At 47.9% G+C, this 25100-nt stretch overlaps 1 protein-coding gene across 1 annotated transcript in view; it reads left to right on the plus strand.

The window, feature by feature from the left end:
- Nucleotides 1-4421: 4421 nt before the first annotated feature.
- The window catches only part of NALF2 (NALCN channel auxiliary factor 2), a 33723-nt gene continuing 13044 nt past the window's right edge, over nt 4422-25100 (plus strand). The window contains exon 1 of the mRNA XM_083372362.1: nt 4422-5231. Coding sequence (XP_083228488.1) covers nt 4467-5231 — 765 coding nt within the window. The 5' untranslated portion in view covers nt 4422-4466. The remainder of the gene's footprint in view (nt 5232-25100) is intronic.

Consider the following 25100-nt stretch of genomic DNA (forward strand, 5'->3'; position numbering starts at 1 on the left):
TTCTTAAATCTGTATCTATCTATCATGCCTGTCTGTCTGTCTGTCTCCCGTTCACTATGTACTTGGTAAAGACCTAGATGCTTGAGTTCTCAGTCCTGATACCCGTTGATGTTGCCTTACATTTCAGGACTATCACAAAGAAAAAACACCCAAAGGGTTTGGTTTTCTTGGTCCATTCCTATGCATATCTTTGGATATTGGCAATATCCAAAGGCTACTAGAACTAGATGGTCTTCAGCTGTGCCAAAGATTGATGCACATTGCACATTGAGTGCATGCACACTGACATTCCTTTGAAATATCAGATGTTTTCACATAATCTTGTTAGTCAGACAATTCGCATGATGTCCAGTTCTCTCTCTCTCTCTCTCTCTCTCTCTCTCTCTCTCTCTCTTCTCTCTCTCTCTCTCTCTCTCTCTCTCTCTCATACACACACACACACACACACACACACACACACACACACACACTATGCAGGCATGTATGTAAATGAGCATACTTCACAAAGCTACCAGGCTCCAGTTGACAGCTATTAAAATACTCAGAAAAATGTTTTAATGACGAGTTCTATTTATCAGACATCTGTTTTTGACTGTTGGGCTGTAACTTGCAGCCTTCTGCCCACACTAGTCTTGATGGTGCTGAAGCATTTCTCCAATTAAGACAAGAAACTGTTAGTTTGTGGTGGTTTACATTCCAGATCATGTTGTGATGTGAGATGCAGTACTGCAGTTGCAACCTCTGAGTGGCTTTCAACAGTGGCTCCCATGCAGAGCACATTACAACAGTCCATGTGTGAGGTGACCAAAGCATAAGTGACTGTCTTAACTTCTTCCTGTTGTACAATTGGTACGTAAGATAGGTTTGTGTTAAGACCTTCTTAGGACCTGCTATGAGTCTAAGAAGATCCTCAAATTGTATTCCAGTCCTGAGAGGAGATGCATAACACCATTCAGGACTAAACACGAAAATCTCCAGCCCAAGGGAATCACAGAATAGCAAAGTTGGAAGGGACCCTGGAGGTCTTCTAGTCCAACCAGGAGACCCTATACCGGTGATGCCGAACCTTTTAGAGACCGAGTGCCCAAACTGCAACCCAAAACCCACTTATGTATTGTCAGGTGCTGAGTGGGCGTGGCCCATAGAGTGGGCGTGGCTGCTGTGGTAACAGCAGACTGGGTGGGACTAAAAAGTTCAATCAATCAATTCCAACTTTTTTTCTCCCGGGAGAAGTTGAAATTGATTGATTGAACCTTTTTTTTTTTGCACACGGTGGCGGAGGCCTAAAGTGAAAAGGTTTTATAAAACCCAGCTGAAGTCTTAGGACTGGGGCCACGGCATTTGTGCCAACAGAGAGGGCTCTGTGTGCCACCTGCGGCATGCGTGCCATAGGTTCGCCACCACGGCATACCATTCCAGGCAGATGGCTGTCCAGTCTCCTCTTAAAAGCCTCCAGTCATCTAGTAAACCACAAACTCTGAAGGCAAGCCATCCTGCTGGCTGATTGTCCTCACCTTTAGGAAGCTTCTCCTTATGAATGAAAGCAAATATACATGTCACAGGATAATGTTGTATGATCCAATCTGGGTCGGTTACTGGAACAAGAACTTTAGTCTTCCGAGCTTTCAGACTCATGCTGGACCCCATCCTTAGAGAACTTCTCTCTCAGCGGAATGTCTGCTTTGAGCTATTCAATCCTTTGCCTTCCTATTGTTTGATTGGTGTGTTGATGGCCAGTGATTGGCTGTTGTTTCCTGGCCTGCCAAGCCCTCACTTCCTAAGTACCTGATAAGCTGGTGGTAAATCAGTGGTCCTCTTGACTGACAAGGGGCCCATTTCCCAAGCTTCAATCATTTCCCTGGCTATTTTTGTACCTACACGGCTGATTTCTCCTTAGTTCTAGGTTGCTTCTCCTTGCTTAGTTTCCATTTATTAGAGGAAGGAGTATTCAAAAATGCAGTCTTTTCAGGGTTGATCTTTAACCTGTTCCTCTCCATCCAGTCTTCAATAGACACTGCCTGATTGCTTTGCAGTAAAGATGTATAATTAATGCATAATTACCATGTGCATTGATCATATTGCTGTCTTCAGCCTGATGGAATACTTTTCCCAGCAGCCTAATACAGCTGTTAAAGAGTAGGAGCAGGCAAGAGCGTACAGCTCTGAGACACATTGTATATCAGGCACCTCAGATTCAACCTCTGTCTATAGATATTGAGTAGACCCAAACACAGAAAAAGGAGAACCATTGCAACATATGCCTTTCATCCCTAATTCCATCAGACATCCAGCAAGTTACCATGGTAAATGGTACCAAAAATTTAATCAGGATGGTTGCACTAAACCAGGATGGTTGTACAAAACCAGAAAAAAAAAATCAAGGAAGTGATTGATCCACTATTGGAAAAGAATGGCAAGGAGGTAACAGGCAGCAGGGAGAAAACAGAAATGCTTAATTTATTCTTTGCATCTATCTTCACACAAAAGGAAAAAATAGCCCAATGTACCAAAAGTAACATTGTAAAAGATGGATAGGAATAGAAGTCAAAATTGGCATGAAAATTGTAAGAGAACACCTATCCACTCTAGAGGAATTTAAATTACAGGACCAGATGGATTACATCTGCATATGGATATGTCCAGCCTAACAAAGAGAAGGACAGCGGTGACATTAAAGCAATCTGCCAATATTTGAAGAAATATTACAAAGAAGAGGGGGCCAACTTATTCTCCAAAGCATCTGTGTACAGAACAAGAAATAACAGATGGAAGCTTATCAAGGAGAGATCCAACCTAGAATTAAGAAAATCTCCAGTGAGGAAGAACAATTAATCAGTGGACGCGGCTTGCCTCCAGAAATTGTGGATGTTCCACTGCAGGATGGTTTTAAGGAGAGCTTGGACAGGCATTTGTCCGGAATGGCACAGGGTCCCCTGCTTAAGCAGGGTCTTGGGCTAGAAGACCTTCAAGATTCCGTCCAAATCTGTTGTTCTGTAATTGTACTCTGGTTGCAACTCCGTCAAAGGTCATCCCAAAGAAAGACCAACGACGTCTCAGCACGATGTACGCATCTGAAACGTGGAGTAGGTACTAACGATCCATTTGCTGCAGGACTTTCAGGTTGAAGACCGAACGGCAAGTGCCAATACGGTTGAGTTTAGGGACAGCCGCCGAAGCTCCCCGATCGCCTTCCTCGGTCGAAGCTCTCCAGCCTTGGCTTTCTTGGGCAGCAACGGTGGAGGAGCGGACGAGGTGGGACTGCTGAGGATGGGAGCGGCTGCGGGCGGAGGGAGGAGGCAGCCGAGGGCCTCGTCGCCTCGGGGCGCCGTCTTAAGGTCTTCGCGCAAATCATCTCTCTCAGCCACGGGGAAACGTGAAGGAAGCCAATGAGACCTTCGAGGCGCCGTGACCCTCGCGGGCTGCTATCCGGCCTCACCGGCGGTCGCCCCTCCTCTCTCTCGCGGGACGCCCCCTCCGCGCCGCGCCACCAACCGCTCCCGGAGAAGCTTCTCCTCCGCTCGCTCCCGCTGAGCGCGGCGCTTCCCTCCGCCCGGGAGCTGTCCTTCAGCACCACGGCGGCCTGGCCGGGGCCCGCGGGGAAGGACGGGCGGCGGCCGCGACCCTGGGCGGCTCCGGGCCGGGCGTGGCGGGGCTCGGGGGGCGGGGGCGGAGGCCCGCATGGCGGCGGCGGGCTCGGGGGCGCCAGGCGAAGGCAGCGCTCCTCGGGTTCCTCGGAGAGGAGCGCGCATGCGCCCCCGCCTCCCGCCGCCCCCTCCTTCCCGACCCGATCGATTTCTCAAGGTGTTCCCTGCCCGGCTGAAGATGGCGACGGGCTGAGGCGAGCGGCGGGCGCGGGAGGGGCGATGGACAGGGCTGGCCGCCGCGCCCGGGCGCTCCGGAGTGGCCTGAAGCGCAGGAGGAAGGGCGAGTAGGGCTGCCCGCGGCGGGGCGAGGGGCCGGGCCGAGGCAGGCGGGGGGGGAGAGCGAGCGAGGCGGGCCGGTCGGGACGGAAGATGAAGCGGGCCAAGCGCTGAGAGGCCCGGAGCGCCGGAGCGAGCAGCCGGGAGGCCCGGGCGAGGGGGGGGGATGCCGGGACGGCGCGGCGCGGCCTCCTCCCGCCAGGGCTGGCCATGCTGAGAAGCGCCGCGGCGGCGCAGCACCATGCGCCGGCCAGCGGCGGCCCTTAGCGGCCTCGCGGGGGGAGGCTGGGGGCGTCGGCGCGGGGCTCGGCGGCCGTGGAGGAGGAGCGGGCGGGCTCCGGTCGGCGGCCGCGGGGCGAGCCGCGATGGGGCCGCCCCCCACCTGGCCTGGGCGCCCGGGCGGCGGCGGCGGCGGCAGGGCCGGTAGGTGAGGCTCTGCTCGGGGAGGGGGCAGCCGGAGGAGCGGCGGAGGCCGGCACTCCCCCCGCCGCCGCCGCCCCCCGCCCCGCGCCGCCCCCCGCCGTCTCCGCGCCGCCCCCGAAAAATATGACCGGCGGCGCTTGGATGCAGCCACGAGAAAGTGCCGCCGCCGCCGCCGCCGCACTAGCTGCCCGCCTCGGCCCGCCGGAGAAGCCGCGCGCCGCCTCGGAGCGGCCCCCGAAATGGCGCTGCTCGCTGGGCTCGCTGCTCTTCCTCACCGCCCTCCTCTCCCAGCGCCTGGGGCTGTGCGGCGCCGCCGGAGCCCGGCTCGGAGCTGAGGAGGCCGGGAGCGTAGCCATGCCGATGCCCGGGGCCGCCCTGGCCGGAGGGCCGCGCAACCAGAGCGCCGACGGCCCCGCCCCGACGGCCCCCCCGCACTGCTCCGCCGCCGCCCCGGCTCGGCGCCCGGACCTGAGCTCGGCCTGCTCCCGGCGGCGCCTCTTCCAGCAGGGCTCGCTGGCCGCCTTCGCCGCCGTGCCTCTCAGGCTGCCCGCGGCCGCCGCGCTCGCCGCCGCCTCTCCGCAGCTGGACTTCCTGGAGGGCCACTTTCGGACCTTTCGCCTCCCCTTTTGCGAGGCTTACACGGCCTGGGACCTGCTGCTCGGCATGGCCGGCCCGGAGAGCTTGGACTGCAGCTTGGCCAACCTGCTGCTGGATTTCTTGTCCGCCGCCGCGGGAGCCCAGCGCGGGGAGGCCTGCAGCAGCTGCCTGGAGGCGTATCAAAGGCTGGACCAACACGCTCAGGAAAAATACGAGGAGTTCGAGCTTTTGCTGGAGAAATATCTGCAGGCCGAGGATTATTCTGTGCGCTCCTGCATCAGAGACTGCAAGGTAGGGAGGCGGCACAGCAGGATGGGGTGGGTGGGTGGGGGAGAGCAGGAACCTCTCCCTTGGGCTTGTCCCTGGCTTTGGGTGCAACAGCTGGTCAGCCTGTCGGGATTCTGCTTGTCCCTTCTCTCTTGATCACTACTAGTGGACAAGCTGCTGACAAGCTTGGCAGGTGGGTTGAGATGGGGGGAATGCTAGCCACAGAGAGCCAGGCCATTGGCTTCTTGCAGGCTGGCTGCTCCGAACCCGAATTCTGCTTTTCTTGCAGCAGCCCTGCTCAGAATTTCTCTGGAAGAAACGTAGAGGGCCACTTGAGTTCCTCAATAACTTGCTCTACAGCAGGGGAGGTTAATGGCTGGGAATCTCATCTTGCTTGGTAGCGAAATAGCCTTGTGGTTAAGTAGGCACACTGAATTGACCACCACTCAGGAAAACTCACTTTTGTTTCCTCTGTAAAACTCATTCTTTTGATCTAGCACCAAGCAGTTTTTTTTAAAATCTTCTCTGCCCTACTTTACTTTTCTTAAGAAGGCATTGAATCTGCCTTGTTGACAACACTCTTTATTGCATGATATTTTAATCTCAACTTTTGCTTTGAGTCACCTTGCTGACAGAAAGATGGAATATCTAGTTATTACGTATTCCTGAAGCTGTCCCAAAAGTGTTCTCTTTAATTGTGCATCAGTTTATTATAGTTTCCAAACTTTGCTTACATTTTAGAAATTTTACTTTGGGATGTTTGATCATAAGGACCTTCCACTTCCCAAAGTTCCCCAGGGTTGCCTTTAGGACAGACATAATAACTGCACTCCGGGGCATCTAATCCACCCCAAAGCCTCTTCCCAAAGTTGCTCCTACTAGTAGACATGAGTGTTGGCCAGATGGATGTGGCTGTGCTTGACTCAATGGAACTTCAGGCCCAGTTCAGTGGGCAGCACTTGCAAGGGTAACTCACACAGAGCTCAGTGGAAGGCAGCCTCGGAGGCCAGGGCACAGGTGGCTGAGGAAGACTGCCCTGGCCCCCTCAGCCCCCTCTGGAAATAAGATATCCCGATCAAGAATGGAAGTCGAGAGAATTAATAGCTCTTGCAGAGATAGCGATGAGTAAGAAGAGTTGAAAACATGACCTGGAGCATTTCTGGGTTGTAAAAGAAAATGTATCACCAAACTGGCCGTATTTTTAAATCTTTTAAATGTTGCAACAAAGTCAAAAACAAATGCAACACACTTATTTATTAGGTACTGTAAAATTAATCATATGCTTAGCTACGTGGGTTTTTGTTTACATACAATATAATTTTCAGCTTGCGTACAATGTAAATTTCAGTATCCTTCATATAAGAATTACTTTGAAAGTTTCTTCCTCTCTGAAAAGGTTTTTCAAGTTATGTTGTACCTAACATTAAATGTACCGCTTTTGGAAAGTGGAATGTGTGTTCAAGAAATAAGTGCAGGGGCCACTGGTTTTCATATGGGCTTGGAAATGTAAGGAGACTTGCTGTTAACGTTAGCTACTGTAGTTCCATCCAAAAATGTTCCTCATACAGAGTTAACATTAAGAAAAAATAATCACATTGGCATAGGATGTTTTTAATTTGGAACTGAAGGGTTGAATGTATCTACTCTGTCCTCTGATCCCACAATAAATTATTCCACCTCATTATACAGTTTGTTTATATTAAACAAACTTCTTTATACCATGCATGTTTAATATAACATAAAGGTAGGCTTTTAATATTAGGTGGAGAAGAGGCGATAACGTTTCTGGTGATTCTATTGATATTTGCATATCAACTTTGACTGTGGAGCCTTCAAGGGGAGAAGGAATAGACGGTGCCTGAGATTTTCTGCATTGTCACAATATGGCAGTGTTGGAAAAGAAATTATAAAATCGGAATGCAGATGTTTTAGTTCCATTGATTTATACACTTGGATGAGAGGGGAATCATCCTGCCATCTTAACTTTTGGAAGAGGCAGATATGGAGGCGTTTGTTTACCTTGGAGATTGGTAATGATCCAGTGCCCACGAGTCTCAGTGTGTCCAATGCTATGTCGTTTTATTTTGTCAGGTATTCTGTTTAATTTTTAAGAAGCAACAGTTGGCCTCCAACAATAAGTTCATGTCTAAGAATCACTCTGGGATCATCACATTTCAGTCCTAGAGATGTTCACAGAAAAAAGTGTTGACCGGCCTCCGATGAAAAGTGTCCAGAAGAAGACACAAACAAAGTGGAGCTGGCGTTAGAGAGGATTTAATTTAAAAGTGTAACTTTTCCCAGGTCATCTACTTTTTCCCCCCCACTGACTTCTGGTGTGGTTATTTAAAAGTGGTTGTCAGTCCAGAAAAAAAATTGTATCACTGGTATTAGAGTATTGCATATTATATAATGAGTAGATTTTTTGCAACATATTCAAAAACTTTGAATGGTTTCTATGTTTTCAGATATAGTGCATACATACAAAGAACATAGAACAATAAAGTTGGAAGAGACTTTGGAGGTCTTCTAGTCCAACTCCCTGCTCAAGGAGGAGACCCTATACCATTTCAGATAAATGGTTATTCAGCCTCTTTTTGAAAGCCTCCATTGTTTTTTGTCTTGCCTTCTGGTGCTTCGAAAAATAGGTTGATCCCCTCATTTTTGTGGCAGCTCCTCAAATATTGGAACACTGCTATCATGTCACCCCCTAGTTCTTCTTTTCACTAGACCAGACAACTGCAACTGTTCTTCATATGCTTTAGCCTCCAGCTGCCTAATCATCCTTGTTGCTCTTTTCTGCACTCTTTCTGGAGTCTCAACATTTTTTTACATTGTGATGACCAAAGCTGGATGAAGTATTTTAATGTATATATGAAGCCCTCAGATTTTTTTTAGAGGATTTAGAGGTATTACAGTGCTGTTAAGCTCTCTTGCTCTGCAGTACATGTCAGACAGCAACTTGAGGATGTAGAAACCTAATAATATGGTTATATACTGTGAATGAGTATTTCTTCATCTGGAACGTGGGAAATTGTCTATTCTGGATTCCCCCAAAGCAATAGATTTCAGGAATGCTCCTAGTTCCTTCATTGTCAATGGGACCTAATCTGTTGTATATACTGGTATACCAGCTGCACCCATTCCTGTACAAGGATAATTCATGCATGGTCATTTCAAAATTGGAAAAACTACTCAATTTGGGCTGCCATTTGTACTAGCTCAGAAGCTACACAACTGGTTACTAAAGGCAGCACAAGCTGAATTCATCACCTGTGCTGAAAATACTGTGTTGGCTGCTAGTTACTAGGGTCAAAAGGTCAAAATGCACATGGCCTGAAGCAATGTCATCGACTCAGGAACCTTTAGCATTTGGGGAGAGCAGAGGTCTCTTCTTCACTACTTATTTTGCTTTTCTCACAACAGGCTTGTATAAAGCCTGGCCGAGTTTTGAGCAACTACTAATATGATATTGAGACTTAGAGTGAGCTGTGAACACAACACCTTTATTACTTGAGCTTTGTTTCCTGTGAGGTAGTGCAATTTCCTGGCAAGTTGTGAACTTGTCCCCTCTCAAAAAGGAGGGGTGATTTTCAGAGCTCTTGGGAAGTTAGATAGCCAAAAGACTATCTTCATTCAAGAGTGTTATTGTATAAATCTGGCCCTTCCCCTCTGTGAAATATTTATGCCCACCAGGAGCATAGACTTGTCCACAGGATGCAGGCTTTCATCACTGTAGCAAAAGCAACAGTGTGCCATCCTAATGCAACTCCATTGCTTTTAAGGAGAAATGTCATAGTGAATATACAAAAAGGGTGGCACTTGTCTTACATTGATGTGATGCTGCTTTTGTCATTTGTCCTCTCTTAACAACCCTTCCCGCCCAATCCGTGAAAGTCTCTGGTCCATGATCCATCGAGGGTAAGGTCCTATGTAAGGATCTTAACACCCAGGATCAAGTTAGATGTTTTCATCCATGTGATCTGTAGCTCAAAATAGAGATGGAGAACTAAATCCACAGAGTTATAGGTGTTGACATCAGCGAGAAAAGGGATTTGCTCGGCATGTTTGGGACTAAATCTTCTCTCTCTGAAATTCATTGTCGGCATCAACTGACCCAGTTTTCCTATTTGCATGACATTCTGACCTGTGACCCAGCTAAAGTGTGTTGCACAAAACACAACCGCTAACTCTATGAATATTGAGTCAGTGAAATGTAGTTTTTATTGTGATCCCACAATCTACTTTTTGGAGTGATGCGCCCTCTCCTCCCCTCATAATAAAGTTCTGAATCCTTGATCTAGCAAACAGAGTTGCTGGATCTTTGATAGATATTTCTATAAATGTGTCAGGGTCCCATCTAGGAATTGATGTTTTCTCAGGTTTAAGATGAACCTGTCCCATTTCTGGGGCAGAATGGCTCCTTCCTCAAAGCCAATAAGGCATCCATTAGGAACAGTCGGTGGCCCTGCATTCTCCCAGCTCCATTACACCCAAAGCCTTTTCACAGACAGGCCTGCTGGTCAGTGAGGGGAAAGCTTCTTTGATTCCCAAGATCCTTCGGCTATCAGGTCCCCATGCCAGAGTGCAACAGGGCTGACCGGCCAAGGAGGTCTCCTTCCCGCTGCTGCCCTGGTTTCTCCCTCCACCCCCCCCCAGTTAAGAACCAAAAAGAGAAACCAAATCCAAAACAAAAGCTGAATCTGTAGCTCAGCCCAGCTGAGGCAGTTGAGATAAGGCCACTGGCCAGAGTTGAAATAAAAAAATAAACATTATTAAAGGTGTCTATGGAGATTCTCAGTCATCCAGGTCAGTGTTGTCCCAGAGATGCTTTTGCAAGAGGCAGCTGGACTTCCTTGTTTTTCTTTGAAGGCGTTTCACTTCTCATCCAAGAAGCTTCTTCACCTCTGACTGGATAGTGGGGGGAATGGAAGGATTTGTACTCCTTGCAGACAGCTGGTCATTTGCATTCTTTTAAGGGAGTTGTTGAGTTACTAAAGGTGCTAAAAGAAAGACAAGTTTACACTCTAATGCCTTTCCAACTGACTAAATAACTCTCACTTTGCCTGAGGTAATCCCTTCACCAGAGATGCTCTTCCCACCTAAACCTGACAGGCCCCCTTCTTTTGTCCTATTGGCCCTCAGGGATCAGGGGACTCCCTCTGGGCATGAGGAGTGGGCGTCCTATCTGGGAAGGTGATGGCTGCCCCTCTGGAAAGGCCGGTCCAGGCTCTCCTGCAGGCCAGACCACTATTGGACCCAGTGACCTCTTCAGAATAGGTCTTAAAGAGGACTCAGAAACAGGTTTCAACAGACTACAATGGAGCACAAGGTGGACCTTCCCCAAAAGCCGCAGAAGCTTTAATTCCACAGTAACAGCCGAAGGAGGAGAATGGCCCCAAAGAGAGAGTGAGTGAGTGATGTACAGATTAAAGAGGTTGTGGTACTGGGGAGAGGGGAATTCTGGGAGTTGAAGTCCACCCATCTTAAAGTCACCAAGGTTGAGAAACACTGGTCTAGTCCAATCACCCAGTCAGGACAGAATCTCCTAACTATCCAGGAGATCTAATCTTTGTTTTAAAATTTCCAGCAAGAGAGTGTGCACTGCTGTTCTAGGCTGTCTGTTCCTATCTAATAGTTCTTACCACCAGGAATTTTTTAATATCCATCAAGAATCTCTTTTCATTTCAACCTATTGGCACTTGTCCCACACGTTCCTCCTTTTAGATATTGTAGACCGCTCTCCTGTTTCTCGTAGTTTTGGGACCAGGTTATGTGAAGGACCATCTCTTGCCAGTCATATCCACCTGATCTACTAGAGCGGGCAGGCGAGGAATATTGTGGGTCCCATCTTTAAGGAAGTACATCTAGCAGGAGCCAGAGGAAGGACCCTCTCCATGATGGTTCCTTCCCTTTGGAATATCATCCCTTTAGAAATTGGGCTGGTCCCCTCTTTGACACTCTTTCATAAGGCCCTGAAGATTTGGTTTTGCCAGAAGGCCTGGGGAACCCAGATTGTAGGGAAGCCCATCAGATGGCTTATTTGACTGTGTGTTGTCACTGGGTAGGTGGGGTGCAGTATTATTTTTTATTTTTGTTGGGTTTTTTTTCTACACTGTGTTTTTATTGTTTATAAGCCACCTAGCGTTGCTGTGAGTGAGTAGGCGGCTATATAAATTTTCTAAATAAATTAATAGAGATACAGCTGGCTCAGGAATTCTGGGAGTTGAAGTCCACGAGTCATAAAAGAGCCGAGGTTGCCTACCCCTGGCCTAGAACTAAGGAGAAATTTCCTGACATTAAGAACAATTCATGAGAAGTGCCTATGGAGATTCTCAGCCACCCAGGTCCTGGTTGTCTCAAAAGTGCCTTTTTTTCACAAGGCAACTGGACTTTCTTTTTTCTCCAAGAAGCTTCTTCAGCTCTGACTGGATGGTGGGAAATGGAAGGATTTACATTCCTTGCAGACAGCTGGTCATTTGCATTCTTTTAGAGAGTGATTGATGCCTCCTGGAGGCTAATCTGTCCTGAGGGTCACTTGAATAGTGCAAATGGCTATGGTACCTTCTTGAAACTGTTGAAAGGACCGTGTTGTAGACTGAAGCTAGATGATGTTGTATCCCCCCCCTGTTGAGAGAGGGTGGGGGGAGGGGGTGATTGTTAAAGATAAAATGTACTCTAAAACTTTTCAATTAAAAAAAAGAGAGAGGGTGGTTCAATTTTAACCTAGATGGCCTCTTTGACCCCTCTTTTAAACCAGCGGCCCACTATGCCCATTTTGCCCCAGCTCCTGCAACATAGCAGTTAAAAAGCATGCAAATGCAAGTTGATACATAGGTACCACTTTGGTTGGAAGTTAACAGCATTCCATGCACGTCAGTGTATAGTCATGCTGGCCACATGACCACAGCAGTGTCTTTGGACCACACTAGCTCCCTTGGCTAAGAAACGGAGATGAGCACTACCCCCCCCACCAGAGTTGGACACCACTGGACAGGGGAAGCTTTTACTTTTACCGTCATATTTTTGTTAGGCCATTTTCTTTGACACTGTGGGATATTGGCATATGGTCTAAACTCTCAGAACCATGTTTATAGTGCAGTTACAGGATCTGTGACTCAGTTAGATTCATGCTTCCTTCCTAACAAGTTGGCACAATTAGAATATTTGACAGACAGAGTGAAGAGTCTGATTTGTGCAGGGTGAGGAGAGTGTTTCAGCTCTTCACAATGTTGCATGGGGCAGTTTTAAGCTTCAAGTGCCCCTGCGCCTTTTTGGTCTGCTAGATGTGTAGGTTATAAAAATGTGAGGGCAATCCATCTCTTACACCACAGGAACATGCAGAGGGAAAGGACAATAGAGTAGTACAGATTCAGGATGGTCACAAATGGAGGCAGAGGGGGAGGGGGAGGAGAGGAGCAGACCAATGTGACAGAGCCATAACAGTAAGCAGTGCTTTTTTTGTAAAAGAAAAAGGTGCCAGAACTCACACGTGTCATACAACCTGCCTTGCCCTACCCTACAAGGTTCCATCCAAAAAAGGTGCCGGAACTCCGTTCTGAGCGTTCTATGAGAAAAAAAGCCCTGACAGTAAGGATCTAGTATCCATGCTGAGCATCATTACTCTGAGCACTCTTTCACTTGTCATTTGTCTCCCTCCCTGAGCAACTTGAGATGGAAGACAGGAACATGTCCCATCACAGGCAGGCTTGGACCCAGGCCTAAATTGTTTACATTGACTTGCAAAATGCCACCTTTTCCCACATGTCAACTTCAGGGCTATTCATGCCTCAGATATTGCCCCAGGGCAGGGCAATCTTAAGCAAGAGAACTCAAACGTCCATAGTATAAAGAAGAAACATCTTGCATGCTTTGCAATTGTTTCTTCAAAGTCGTAAATGGCTTTGTTAACTCTCAGCTTCATAGATTTTTCCATCCTCTGAGGAATAGATGGAAGAGGAGGAAAAGCAGAGTCCTTGGGTCCCTAGAATCCTAGGGCTGGAAGGGACCTTAGAGGTCTTCTCATCCAGGGGTCCCCAAACCCTGATCCATGGACCAGTACCGGCCGTGGCATGCCAGCAACCGGTCCACACAAACAAGCAAAGCCCCATCTGTGGGATGCAGGCAGCACACAAAACCACGTGCACACTGGTCCATGGGAAAACCTCTCTCCACGGAACCGGTCCCTGGTGCCCAAAAGGTTGAGGACCTCTGTTCTAATCCAATCCTGTGCCCAAGGCAGGAGATTTTATAGCATCCTTGAAAATTGGTTGTCTAGTCTCTTGAAAACCTCCAGCGATGGAGCACCCATAACTCCAGGAGGCAAGCTGTTCCATTGATTAATTGTTCTCACGGTCAGGAAATTTCTCCATAGCGCTAGGTGAGATCTCTGTTTAGTGGGCTTCCATCCATTGCTTCGTGTCCTGCAGTCTGGTACTGTGAAAAATTTCTCCATGACAATGTTCAGGTCTGTCAAGATCCTTCTGAATCCTGAGTCTGTCTTCCAAAGTGTTAGCAATTCTTCCCAGCTTAGGGTCATCTGCAAATTTGATGAGTTCCCCTTCTATCCCCTCATCTAGATAATATATGAAGAAGTTGGAGAGCATGGCTCCAAGACAGAACCTTTGTATCTTAATATTTTTTATTAGTTTATAACATATAATACAAAAGTACAAAAGAAAATAGTAGAAAAATAGGGGATGAAAAAGGGAAGGGAAAAGTGTGGGGCGAGAGGTAAAAAGAAAGATTCCCTTTGGTGCAGTAGAATAAGATGGTAACATGAAACCTCAACTTTTTACGTTTACGTTTATATAAACTAGCCATTTCAATAGCAACAAATCTATTAATTGGTAATCAAATCAAAGTTCTGCCCAAGGCAGATCTGCTTACTTCCCTCCATATTCTACTACAATTCCTCATGTCTATAGCTATTTACCTCATCCTAAGTGTTGGATACTGTGGTTTGCTATTGCCTACCTGGTGGGTTTACTGAAGGCAGCTGTCCATCTGATCATAAAATTGGCATAATTGTTCCATCCAGTCTGCTGTGTACTAGGATAAGTGATGCCCATAAAGTCGTAAACTCTCAGGACCTCAGATAATACTCATCAGGCAAATAACTGGGGGAAAGGGGTAGCACATTTCTAGAAGGATATGCTGCTCTGGCAATATAGATATGAAAAATTTCTGTTTGGCAATTTCCTGGATTTGGACTAATTGCTGTGGTGTTTGATTCATCATTTGGTTCAGTTGATCTATCTGGGCCACCATATAATAATGATGTTGGGCCACAGAAGTAAAGTCTTCATAACCTTTTCTGTGGACGGTGATGCTGCAAAGGATCTTCATTGTCTGGGTGTAGAAACTGGATCTGTTTTTTTTCCTTCTATGAGTTAATGAAATTGCTGTCAAACCCATCAGTAGATACTAGAGCTGGAAGCAACACAGGAAACAATTCAAGGACACAAAATTCTGACAAATAGGTTTATTTCAAGAACTAAAGAAGCTGTCAAGAAATGACTGTAAAATAATTCCAGTGACTGCTTATGTAACAATTCAAGCCCTAACTATAGTGAAATCAAGGATAACATTTTTGTGGCTTTTTCTTTATATTGCCATAGGCGTATGGTACAGACCACCCAACCAAGTAGATGAAATAGATGAACTTTTTGCTAATCAGTTAGCTAAGATACGCAGGAAGCCCACTACAATCATAATGGGGGACTTTAACTATACTGGCATGTATTGGGAGACGAACTCTGTGCCAAGTGGGAGATCAAGTAGATTCCAAAAGGTAGAGGGAGGAACCAAAGGGTCAGCTGCACTGGACTTAACTCTTGCCAACAGGGAGGAAGTCATAGAAGGGTTTGAGGTTGTGGGAACTTTGAGGGAGAGTGACCATGTCATCTTGGAACTCAACATAATGTAGGCACAAGTAATTGAACAAAGTCAAATGAGTGTCTCAGATTTTAAGAGAGCTGACTTGAACATCTGACTTAGAGAGAACTTAGGAAAGATTCAACGGATGGAAATCGTAAAGGGGAAAGAAATCAAAATATTTGGGAAAATTTGAAAAATGAGATTATAAAAGCCCAGACTACAGGCTATCCAATTTTCTTTTCAGCATTTGTAGAACTTAAAAATTTCTGCATTAACGATCCCATTCTTACTAAACATTACACCCATTTATAGAAATCCATCTATTTTTGTCATTTATCAGCAATCTTTCACCCCCACTTCTCCAGTCAATCAGAATTAATTGGGTGTCTGATACATTAATTTTCTTATTTGCTTACTCATATGCCTCATTGCATCACATGGTTAACATTCACTACAAATCATTCAGGTTGTCAAACAACATAGGATCTTATTGTACAAATTTATATCCCCAATGAATACCCTTTTAACTTCTTCACAAACATTCATTATTTATTAATCAATAAATGCATTAAACAATTGAGGTGACATCACACACTCTGCTCAGTGTTGAATAATTTATTCTTACACATGTTTAACTTTAATCAAATAGTGCTGTTACTGAATTCAACAGCCATAAAATTTAAGTTATCTCATTGATTTACTTATAATAGTTGGTCTGCCTACAGGATGGCCCCTGTTAATTAATTCTCCCACTTTATTGAAGCTGTTAATCAGCTCAAAACTGTCTTTAACTGTCTATCAATAAATCACACCTGATCTCTTTTGCTTCTTTTTCCTTTCTCCTTTCACTCTTACGCCCCTTCAAATTCTTCAAAAATACATTCTTTTATTTTTCTAAACTTTCTGTTTTTACATCTTTTTGTGGCCTTTGTAGCCTTCTTTTAGTCTTTAGTTTTAGTATTAAGAACTTTTAGAGAGAGATTTTAGGGTTGTAATTTGTAATGTATTGGTCTTTTGTATATGTTGTGTTTTCTCATGTTGCACTGCTTGCTGATTGCTTGCATTCAATTGCTAAGTGCTAGTTCACGTGTATGTTTGTAACGGTTGTTAGCCGGCCCAGACTGGTTGTCTCCAGCCGGCTAAGTAGGACTTTGGGCAGGAAACCTCTGCTTCAAACCTATTGGTCGCCACCTATCGGGCAACCGTATAAATAGCTGCGCAGCCGCTCCCTTGTTGCTTCAGTTATGTTTGACCTTCATTAAAGCCTGTTGCTGTTTTGAATCTTCCGTCTTGCTCAATGTCTGCAAGGAACCGGCTACACAACACTGGCGATGAGGATGGGATGTGCTGCTTCATCGTAAGAGCCTGAAGTCACTAGGGCAGGGGTGTCAAACTCAATTTTTATTGAGGGCCACATCAGCATTGTAGTTGCCTTCGGGGGGGCGGGGGTGTGTGGCTGCGATGGGTGTGGCCTGTTGGGTGGGCGTGGCATACTGGGTGGGCACGGGCAGCTCAACATCACTTGCTTCAGGGATTCCTGGGTAGGACTGGGGCAGATCTGAGGGTCTCCAGCAGAGGAGGATGGGACCGGGGCAAGTGCTGGGACATGGTCCCTCCCATCCTCTGTTACTTCCTTCCTCCCTCCCACCCTCCATTCCTTCCTCCCTCTGTTCCTTCCTTCTTCCCTTCCTTCCTCTGTTCTTTCTTTCTTCCCTCCCACTCTCCATTCCTTCCTTCCTTTTTTCCTCCCTCCCTCCGTTCCTCCCTTTGCCTTCTCATCTCTTTCCTTCCCCCGCACACAGGAAGGGATGATGGGAGGGGGAGGGATTGCCAGCACTAATATGCTGCTGCTGGCCATTCCTATACCATGTGGGTGGGTGGGGGCGTCCTGTTGAAAGGGATGCCTCATGGCTACAAAGCTGGAGGTGCTGGCGGGGGGGGGGGGGCTACTGATCTAAGCCAGAACACGCTCAGCCTAAGATCCACTGGAACCAGCAAGGAGCTGCCCCGCCACCTCTGTTCTGCCCCCCGGGTGTGCGCACAGGAGATGGCCAGTGCTGGCATCCTGGGTGAAGTCAGCCTGCAGGGCAAGACAGCCAGCAGGGACGCCGGACTCTACTTGCATGCGCACCCAGGGGATGGGGTGGGGCTGCCCCGTGGATTTAAGGCTGAGTGCATTCTGGCTTTGATGGATGCAAACAGGTTGTAGATCAGTGCCAAACCACCACCAGCACCTCCAGCCTCGCAGCCAAGAGGCTTTCCTTTCACTGGGATAGACACTCCCCATGTGGGATAGCAAGACCGGCAGCAACATGGCAGCGCTGGCAATCTCTCCCCTCCCATCACCCCTTCCTGAGCGTGGAGGAAGGAAAGAGATGAGAAGGAGAGAAGGAAGGAAGGAAGTGTAGCAGAGAGGGGAATGGGAGGGATCGGCGCTGGCTGGGAGGCTTTGCCAGAGCTCTGATGAAGTCAGGAGGTCGGGAGCTCCAGAGGCCTCCGCAGAGGCTGGGCGTGGCACGGGGCTCTTAGGGAGGGATTTTTAAAGGAGAAAAGAAGATTGACTGGGGGAAGAACATTTTAGTTTCTCTTTTCTGGAGAGACAAGCCAGAAGGAGGGAGAGCAAGGTAGAAAGTTTATTCTCTGGAGAGAGAATAAAAAGCCTTTTTGCCTTCCTACCTTGTTCGCCCTCCTTCTGGCTTGTCTAAAATCATCTTCGCCCAGTCAATCTTCTCTTCCCTTTAAAAAAATCCCTCCCCAAGAGCCCCGCCACACCCCCAGCTTCCGCGGAGGCCTCGAGCTCCCGACGTCTCTGCCAAAACATCAGAGCTCTGGCAAAGCCTCCCAGCCAGCGCCGATCCCACCCCCCAATTCCCCTCTCTGCTACACTTCCTTCCTTCTCTCCTTCTCATCTCTTTCCTTCCTCCACGCTCAGGAAGGGGTGATGTGAGGGGGAGATTGCCAGCGCTGCCATGTTGCTGCCGGTCTTGCTATCCCGCATGGGGGGGGTTGCCCCAAGCCTCATGGCTGGAAGTGCTGGAGGGTGGAGTTTGGCACTGATCAACCTGGTTGCGTCCATCAAAGCCAGAACGCACTCAGCCTAAGATCCACTGGAATCAGCAAGGAGCTGCCTTGCCACCTCTGCCCTGCCCCCCGAGTGTGCGCACAGGAGACGGCCAGCGCCAGTGTCCTGGGTGAAGTCAGCCTGCATGACAAGACAGCCAGCAGGGGCGCTGGACTCTGCTTGCGCGCGCACATGCACGGTGGGGCTGCCCCGTGGATTTAACGCTGAGCGCGTTTGACTTTAATGGATGCAACCAGGTTGTAGATCAGCGCCCGGTTGGCCTGGGCTGGGCCGAGGTGCAGTGGGCCAGTCCTTTGCTCTTTTCAGAGCAGGTCCCCAGGCCGGATGGAACCACATGTCGGGCCGCATCTGGCCTGCAGGCCTTGTGTTTGACATGTCTGCACTAGGGGGTGAGACCAGCAGAGAGCCCCACCCTGAGGATCAATCCCAGGGCCTACGAAGAAGCCAGCAGCACGAGGCAACGCGAGTCATGAGCCGTGAAGACTTTTCACCATGGCGAAGGTCGGAAAGCTCGAAGAATTCAACATGATGCACCCGGAGAGATGGTCATCCTACATTTACTGCATAGAGAACTACCTGTGTGCAAATCAAGTCAGCGAAGATGGGCTGAAGGCCGCAACCCTCCTTTGTGTGTGCGGCCCAGCCACCTTCGATATTGCAGAGAACTTGGTCACCCTGGCAACATTGGAAACCATCACGTATGGAGACCTAAAGAAGAAGCTGTGTGACCATTTTGAACCAAAGCTTTCAGTGATAGCATGGAGGCATGCCTTCAAACAACGCGAATAACAACCCGGTGAGTCAGCGACAGAATTCATCGCAGCGCTTCGTCAAGCTTTGCGACTCTGCAATTTCTCTGACCTAGAGGAGTGACTAAGAGACTGCTTAGTCTGTGGACTCAGGAACAGAGAGCTCCAACAAAAACTCTTTGCGAAGGAGACTCTCTTACTTTAAAGGAAGTAATGGCAAACGAAGCCTCTGGAGGGGCTGTGAAAGCATTGCGGCCCTCCAGAAGCATGCCATCTACAGAAACCGTCCACCATGAGGACGCTGAACGATTGGAAAACACCGACTCTGACCACGAAGTCGACAAAATTCAGCAGCACCACGAAAGAGGAATGAGGCCGGCTGACAAGGCAGTGCTGTTCCCAAGGTGTTTGGGCTGCAGAGGCCACCATCAACGTGCAGATTGCCGTTTCAGGACAGCCACGTGCCAGGCATGTGGAAAACCAGGCCACATCGCTGCCGTCTGTCGAGGTCACCCGAGGGACCACCAGCCAAACGAGACTCTCAGGAGAGGTACCGGGGCCCTGGGGCAACACCAAGTAGGGTTCTGCTCCAGCAGCCGGAGCATTTTTCTCACAGGTGCCCATCGACTTCTTAAACAGAAGTTGCGACTGCAGGTTGAACTTCACGGTGTTCCATGTAAAATGCAACTGGACACAGTCTCCGCTGTGTCCATCATCTCCATTGGAACTTTTCGGCACATTTGCAGCCGTTTGCAACCATCTAATATCCTACTTACTGACTTTCAGAATTCCAGAGTGGTGGTCAAGGGTGAAGCCACACAAGGGGTTTTCAGGCCCGCTAGATGTTATTGTGGTAGATGGCCAATGAACGAGCCACATAGGGCTTGACTGGTTTGATGCATTGGGCATCCAGGTCACCGGCATTCACCGGACTCAAACAACAGATTTTTCTTCTATCTGCAAGGAATTCGCAGATGTTTTCAGCCCAAGTTTGGGAGAGTACAAGGGCCCTCCGATAGCTTTTAAACTTAATCCCCAGGTCACGCCAATTCAGGTCAAGCCCTGCCGTGTGCTGTTTGTGTTAAAGCATAAGATTGATGCAGAGCTGGACAAGCTTGTTAGTCAGGGGGTTTTGCAGACCGTGGACAGTGGGGAGTGGGAGACTCCCATTGTAACGCCACTGAAGGCCAACGGAGAGGTACGAATATGTGCTGACTACAAGTGTACCATTAACCAGACACTACAGCAGCATGCGTACCCCATCCCAGTCGTCATCCATATTCTGATGTCGTTACAAGGGCTAATTTAGTGTTCGCTAAATTAGATTTAGCACAGGCCTACCAATAGCTGCTGGTGGATGAGGCCACGGCAGCCGCACAAATGATTGTTACGCACAGGGGGGCCTTCAAGGTAACACCCTTCAATTTGGGGTAAGTGTAGCCCCAGGGATTTTTCAGGGGATCATAGAGCGCACGCTCAAGGGCATTCCGGGGGTCTGCCCCTACTTCAATGATGTACTCATCGCTGGGGAGTCCTCAGAAGTTCTGGCTGAGCAGCTTAGAGCCGTCTTTCAGCAGTTCCGCGCCACAGGACTTAGATTAAGGAGAGACAAATGTAAGATTGGGGTTCCGTTCACAGAATTCCTTGGGTTTAGAATCGATGCCAAGGGCATCCATCCTGCAGAGTCAAAGCTGAAAGCGATTCAGCTGGCACCAAGCCCTAGGTCCAAGAGAGAGCTTCAAGCCTTCTTGGGCCTCCTGAATTTTATCATTCATTCCTCCCCAACAAGGCCGCAGTGGCAGAGCTGCTACATCGGCTCTTAGACAAAAATTCCCCATGGCAGTGGACCAAGCTCCACAAAAGGAGTTTCAGGCAGTCAAGGTATTGTTGTCCTCAAACTCGGTGCTCACGCACTTTAACGAAAAGCTGCCAGTTTGCATCACATGTGATGTGTCCCCATACGGGTTTGGAGCTGTGCTGAATCACTTGTTGGCGAATGGGAGTCACCCATCACCTATTACTCGAGGACCTTGTCCTCAGCGGAGCGCAATTACAAAGAGGCCTTGGCCATCGTGGCCAGGGTTAAGAAGTTCCATGACTATTTATATGGGAGGCAGTTCACGGTCTTTAGTGACCACAAGCCCTTGCTAGGCTTGTTCACAACAGACAAGCAGACACCTCAAATTCTGTTGCTACGAATGTTGAGGTGGTCTATCTTCCTCTCGGCCTACGACTACAGGCTGGTTCACAAACCCAGTAAAGAAATGGGCCATGCAGACGGCCTTAGCAGATTGCCCTTGCCACACATGGAGCCCAATCCAGCTCCAGCTGCACGCATTTTAGCAATTCAAGACTTGCCAGAGTTTCCCCAACATGCGGGAGATGCCACTGCAGAAATGCCAGCTGACAAAATCCTAAGTCGCATGTTGGCTTGGATTCACACAGGATGACTGGAGAATAGTGGGGGGTCCAAGTTCCAGAGTTTTTTCAGTCAGAAAAACGAGCTTTCGGCTCACAAGGGGTGCATCCTTTGGGGTAGCAGGGTTGTAGTCCCCAGTTCACTCAGGCCCAGAGTTCTCCAGTCTCTGCACAAGGGCCATCCGGGCATTGTCCGGATGAAGGCACTGGCGAGGAGCTACCTCTGGTGGCCAGGGCTAGATATCGAGGCCCAAGTACACAGGTGTTACACATGTCAACAGTCCAGACCGGAGATGCCACAGGTCCCTGTCCACGGATGGGAGGAAATGCACACACCGTGGTCAAGGATCCATATCGATTTTGCCGGGCCCTTTCAGGGACAGTTGTTTTTAATAGTGGTCAATAACCACTCTAAATGGTTGGAGGTGGTTCCAATGCCCAGTATGACTACTGCAAGGACCATCCAGGTGTTGCGGTCACTGTTTGCAACGCATGGGCTTCCGGACGTTATCGTGTCCAACAACGGAGCCCAGTTCACCGCGTCAGAGTTCCAGGCCTTTCTCAGGGCCAATCTCATTAGGCATGCCACGTCGGCTCCTTTTCACCCGTCATCAAATGGGCAAGCAGAATGGATGGTTCACACAACCAAAGAGTCCCTTAAACGCATTACTACAGGGGACTGGCACCACAGGCTGGCCGACTTTTTGTTATGCCAGCATACAACGCCTTGCATGGCTACAGGCAAGAGCCCTGCAGAGCTGTGTTGGGGCAAGAGACTAATAACAAAATTGGACAGACTGTACCCCGATAGAGTGGCCTCCGACACGGCACGCCTGAAGGCACCTAGGCATTTAAAGATGGGAGACTGGGTTTGGACTCAGAACTATGGGCAAGGGCAGTTATGGGTGCCAGTGAAAGTTGTTAAAATGTCAGGACCACTCTCCTACGAGGTGGTCCTGGAAGATGGGCTAGTCATTCGCCGACATGTTGATCAGTTGCGCCGGCAACTAATGGAGCAGTCATTGGCCCAGGTCTCCCAAGGGGAGCAGACCTGGAGTCCACAGCCTCATACAGAGCAGTTCAGACGCTGTGAAACATTTTGCGCAGAAGAGAATGGGGCCATAAAAGCATTTCCCCTGACTGAACTGCAGGGGCCGGGCAGTCACTTAACACCCAGCAGCAGCCATGCTGATTTAGCAGCACCGTTAGACTTTGGGCTAGGCCGACCGGGACAGGCCAGCCAAAGGGACTTGAGTTGTTTTGACTCTACCGAACCACAGAGCCCGGGTCTATCAAGCACAGCAGATGAACCGGTAGACCAGGAGATTCCGGCAACCCCTCGACGCTCTGAATGAGCCCGAAGACCCCCAAAATATCTTCAAGATTTTATAACCAAATGATTGTGTGTTCCATCCAGGGGGAAGGGGTGTAATGTACTGGCCTTTTGTATATGTTGTAAGTGTTTGCTCATGTTGCACTGCTTGCTGATTGCTTGCATTCAATTGCTAAGTGCTAGTTCATGTGTATGTTTGTAACGGTTGCTAGCCAGCCCAAACTGGTTGTCTCCAGCCGGCTAAGTAGGACTTTGGGCGGGAAACCTCTGCTTTAAACCTATTGGTCGCCGCCTATCAGCCAACCGTATAAATAGCTGCGGAGCAGCTCCTTTGTTGCTTCTGATGTTCCACCTTCAATAAAGCCTGTTGCTGTTTTGAACCTTCCATCTCGCTCAGTGCCTGCAAAGAACCGGCTACACAATATAATTTTATAATATGTTAGTATTTCTAATGTCTAGTTATTATTACTTGCAGGTTACAATGAAATTATTGAAATAGGTGTAATTTTCCTTTTTTATATTTTATGTTATACTCTAACCAAAAGAAACTTTTTTAAAAAAAAATAGTGATCATTGGGACATTTCCCTAATGCAAAAGTTATCCAAGACAAAGAAATATAGGTTTGTACATCAATTCCATATGTGTATTTAATAGCTAGTCAACATGCATTAGCACATATGATTTAATCATTTATATACGTACACACACGTTTGAGTGACTTGAGTGTTTCTAGAGCATACTCCTTTTCTACTCCTCTACTCAATTGGCTCCAATTACACTTCCTTTACAATTTATGCAGAAGAATTCTCAGAGTATAAGGTAGGAGGAAAGACCAAAAAGAAGAAAAAAGGCATCTTTTGTTTTTGTAAAGCACCAATGTTCAAGGTCAGCCAGACTGTTTCCTCCCAAACAAAAACTTTCTCAGTCTTCTGGGATTCACAAAAACTATTACTGAACGAGTGACAAGATCACAGCCACATATCAGGTTCCTGAGCCATTAGAATAGCAGCTCCACATCCCTTTGGGCCTGAGTTTTACATTTATGATCTAATACTTTTTGCAGACTAAGTAAAGTTCATCTTCCTATGGGATCAGTTTCATTGCTTTCACTTCTCTCTTTCCTTCTTTTTCTCTTTATGTTTATTGTGATGCTCAGCAACCCCTCAAACTCTTGTGCAACTTTTGCAAATCCAGTTAGACGAGCATTTGTTAAATCCTGTGTAATGGAGCAACGTATACAATCTCGAAAAGCAGTTAGTATTTTAGAGGTGTTTTCAAATCTTCAGCCAGGGATTTGTGTATGTGTGTTGGGGAGAGTGAGGGTGAGGGGTGGGGATGGGGTGGGTGGGTGGGGAGTGGATGGAGTAATGTGAATACAGTTAGTTTGTACCACAGCAGTCTACACCAGGGGTCTGCAACCTTGACAACTCTAAGACTTGTGGACTTCATCTCCAGGGCCCAGCATCCCCCAGCTTACCTTTCTGCTTTTGCAGCTTTTGAGAGGGCCACCCAGCCTAGCCAAGCTCAGCTTTCCTGCAGAGACAACCTGCAAGCAGGTGCTGTTCTCATGATCCTGTGGGGGGCTTGGTTTTAAGGAGGCTCCTTGAAAATGGTGCCCCCTATGGGATCACGAGAATAGCACCTGCTTGCAGAAATGTTTGTAGGCCCCAAGGCCTGCAGGGACACAAGGGATGGGAAAGGGAACATGGGATGCCTCGGGGATGGAGGAGGCCAGGGCAGGCAAGCCTTGACCTGGGTTGGACCTCCCAGGGTCTCCCCTACCCCTGAGGGACCCTGTGGTCTGCTTAATGACCCACCTGGGTATTTAATGACAGCATTGGAGAGAGATGTGGGGATCAGTAAGCAAGGTAATGACATGGGCATTTTGCTTAACAATCATCATGACTTCCAACTGTAATGGGCAGTGTCTATTACTATCATAATTCAAGGTCTATCTCTGGCCTAATTCGAGGTCTACTTGAAAACAGCTGTTTTCTAGATGTCACCCAGTTCATCCTCTTTCTTTCAAAATATGGGCTTTTTTTCCAGTACAGAAGAGGAAAAAAATTCTGGGTTGAAAGAATATAAAGTACTTACATAGCCAAAACAAAGATATTATAGAAGATAAAACAATCTGCTGAACTATCCATTTTTTTGCTAGAATTCTGAAGTTACTTTTCAGCAGATTTGTCATTAAGAAAGATATGGCTAAAAAATGTTTACATCCAGATGTAATGTGTTTTCCTTGAGTCCCTGCGCTAGTCCATTAGTATGTTAATATAATTTGCTTTCTCTTGAAAGCTGATCTCTACCTGGGTCAGGAGAAGAGCAAGTGCTAGAGACAACTGCGATGTGGGACAATGTAAGGAAGTAAATGATGGATTTAATAATAATAATAATAATAATAATAATAATAATAATAATAATAATAATA

The sequence above is a fragment of the Vipera ursinii genome (genome assembly GCF_947247035.1).
Source record: "Vipera ursinii genome assembly, chromosome: 12".
NCBI lineage: Eukaryota > Metazoa > Chordata > Lepidosauria > Squamata > Viperidae > Vipera > Vipera ursinii.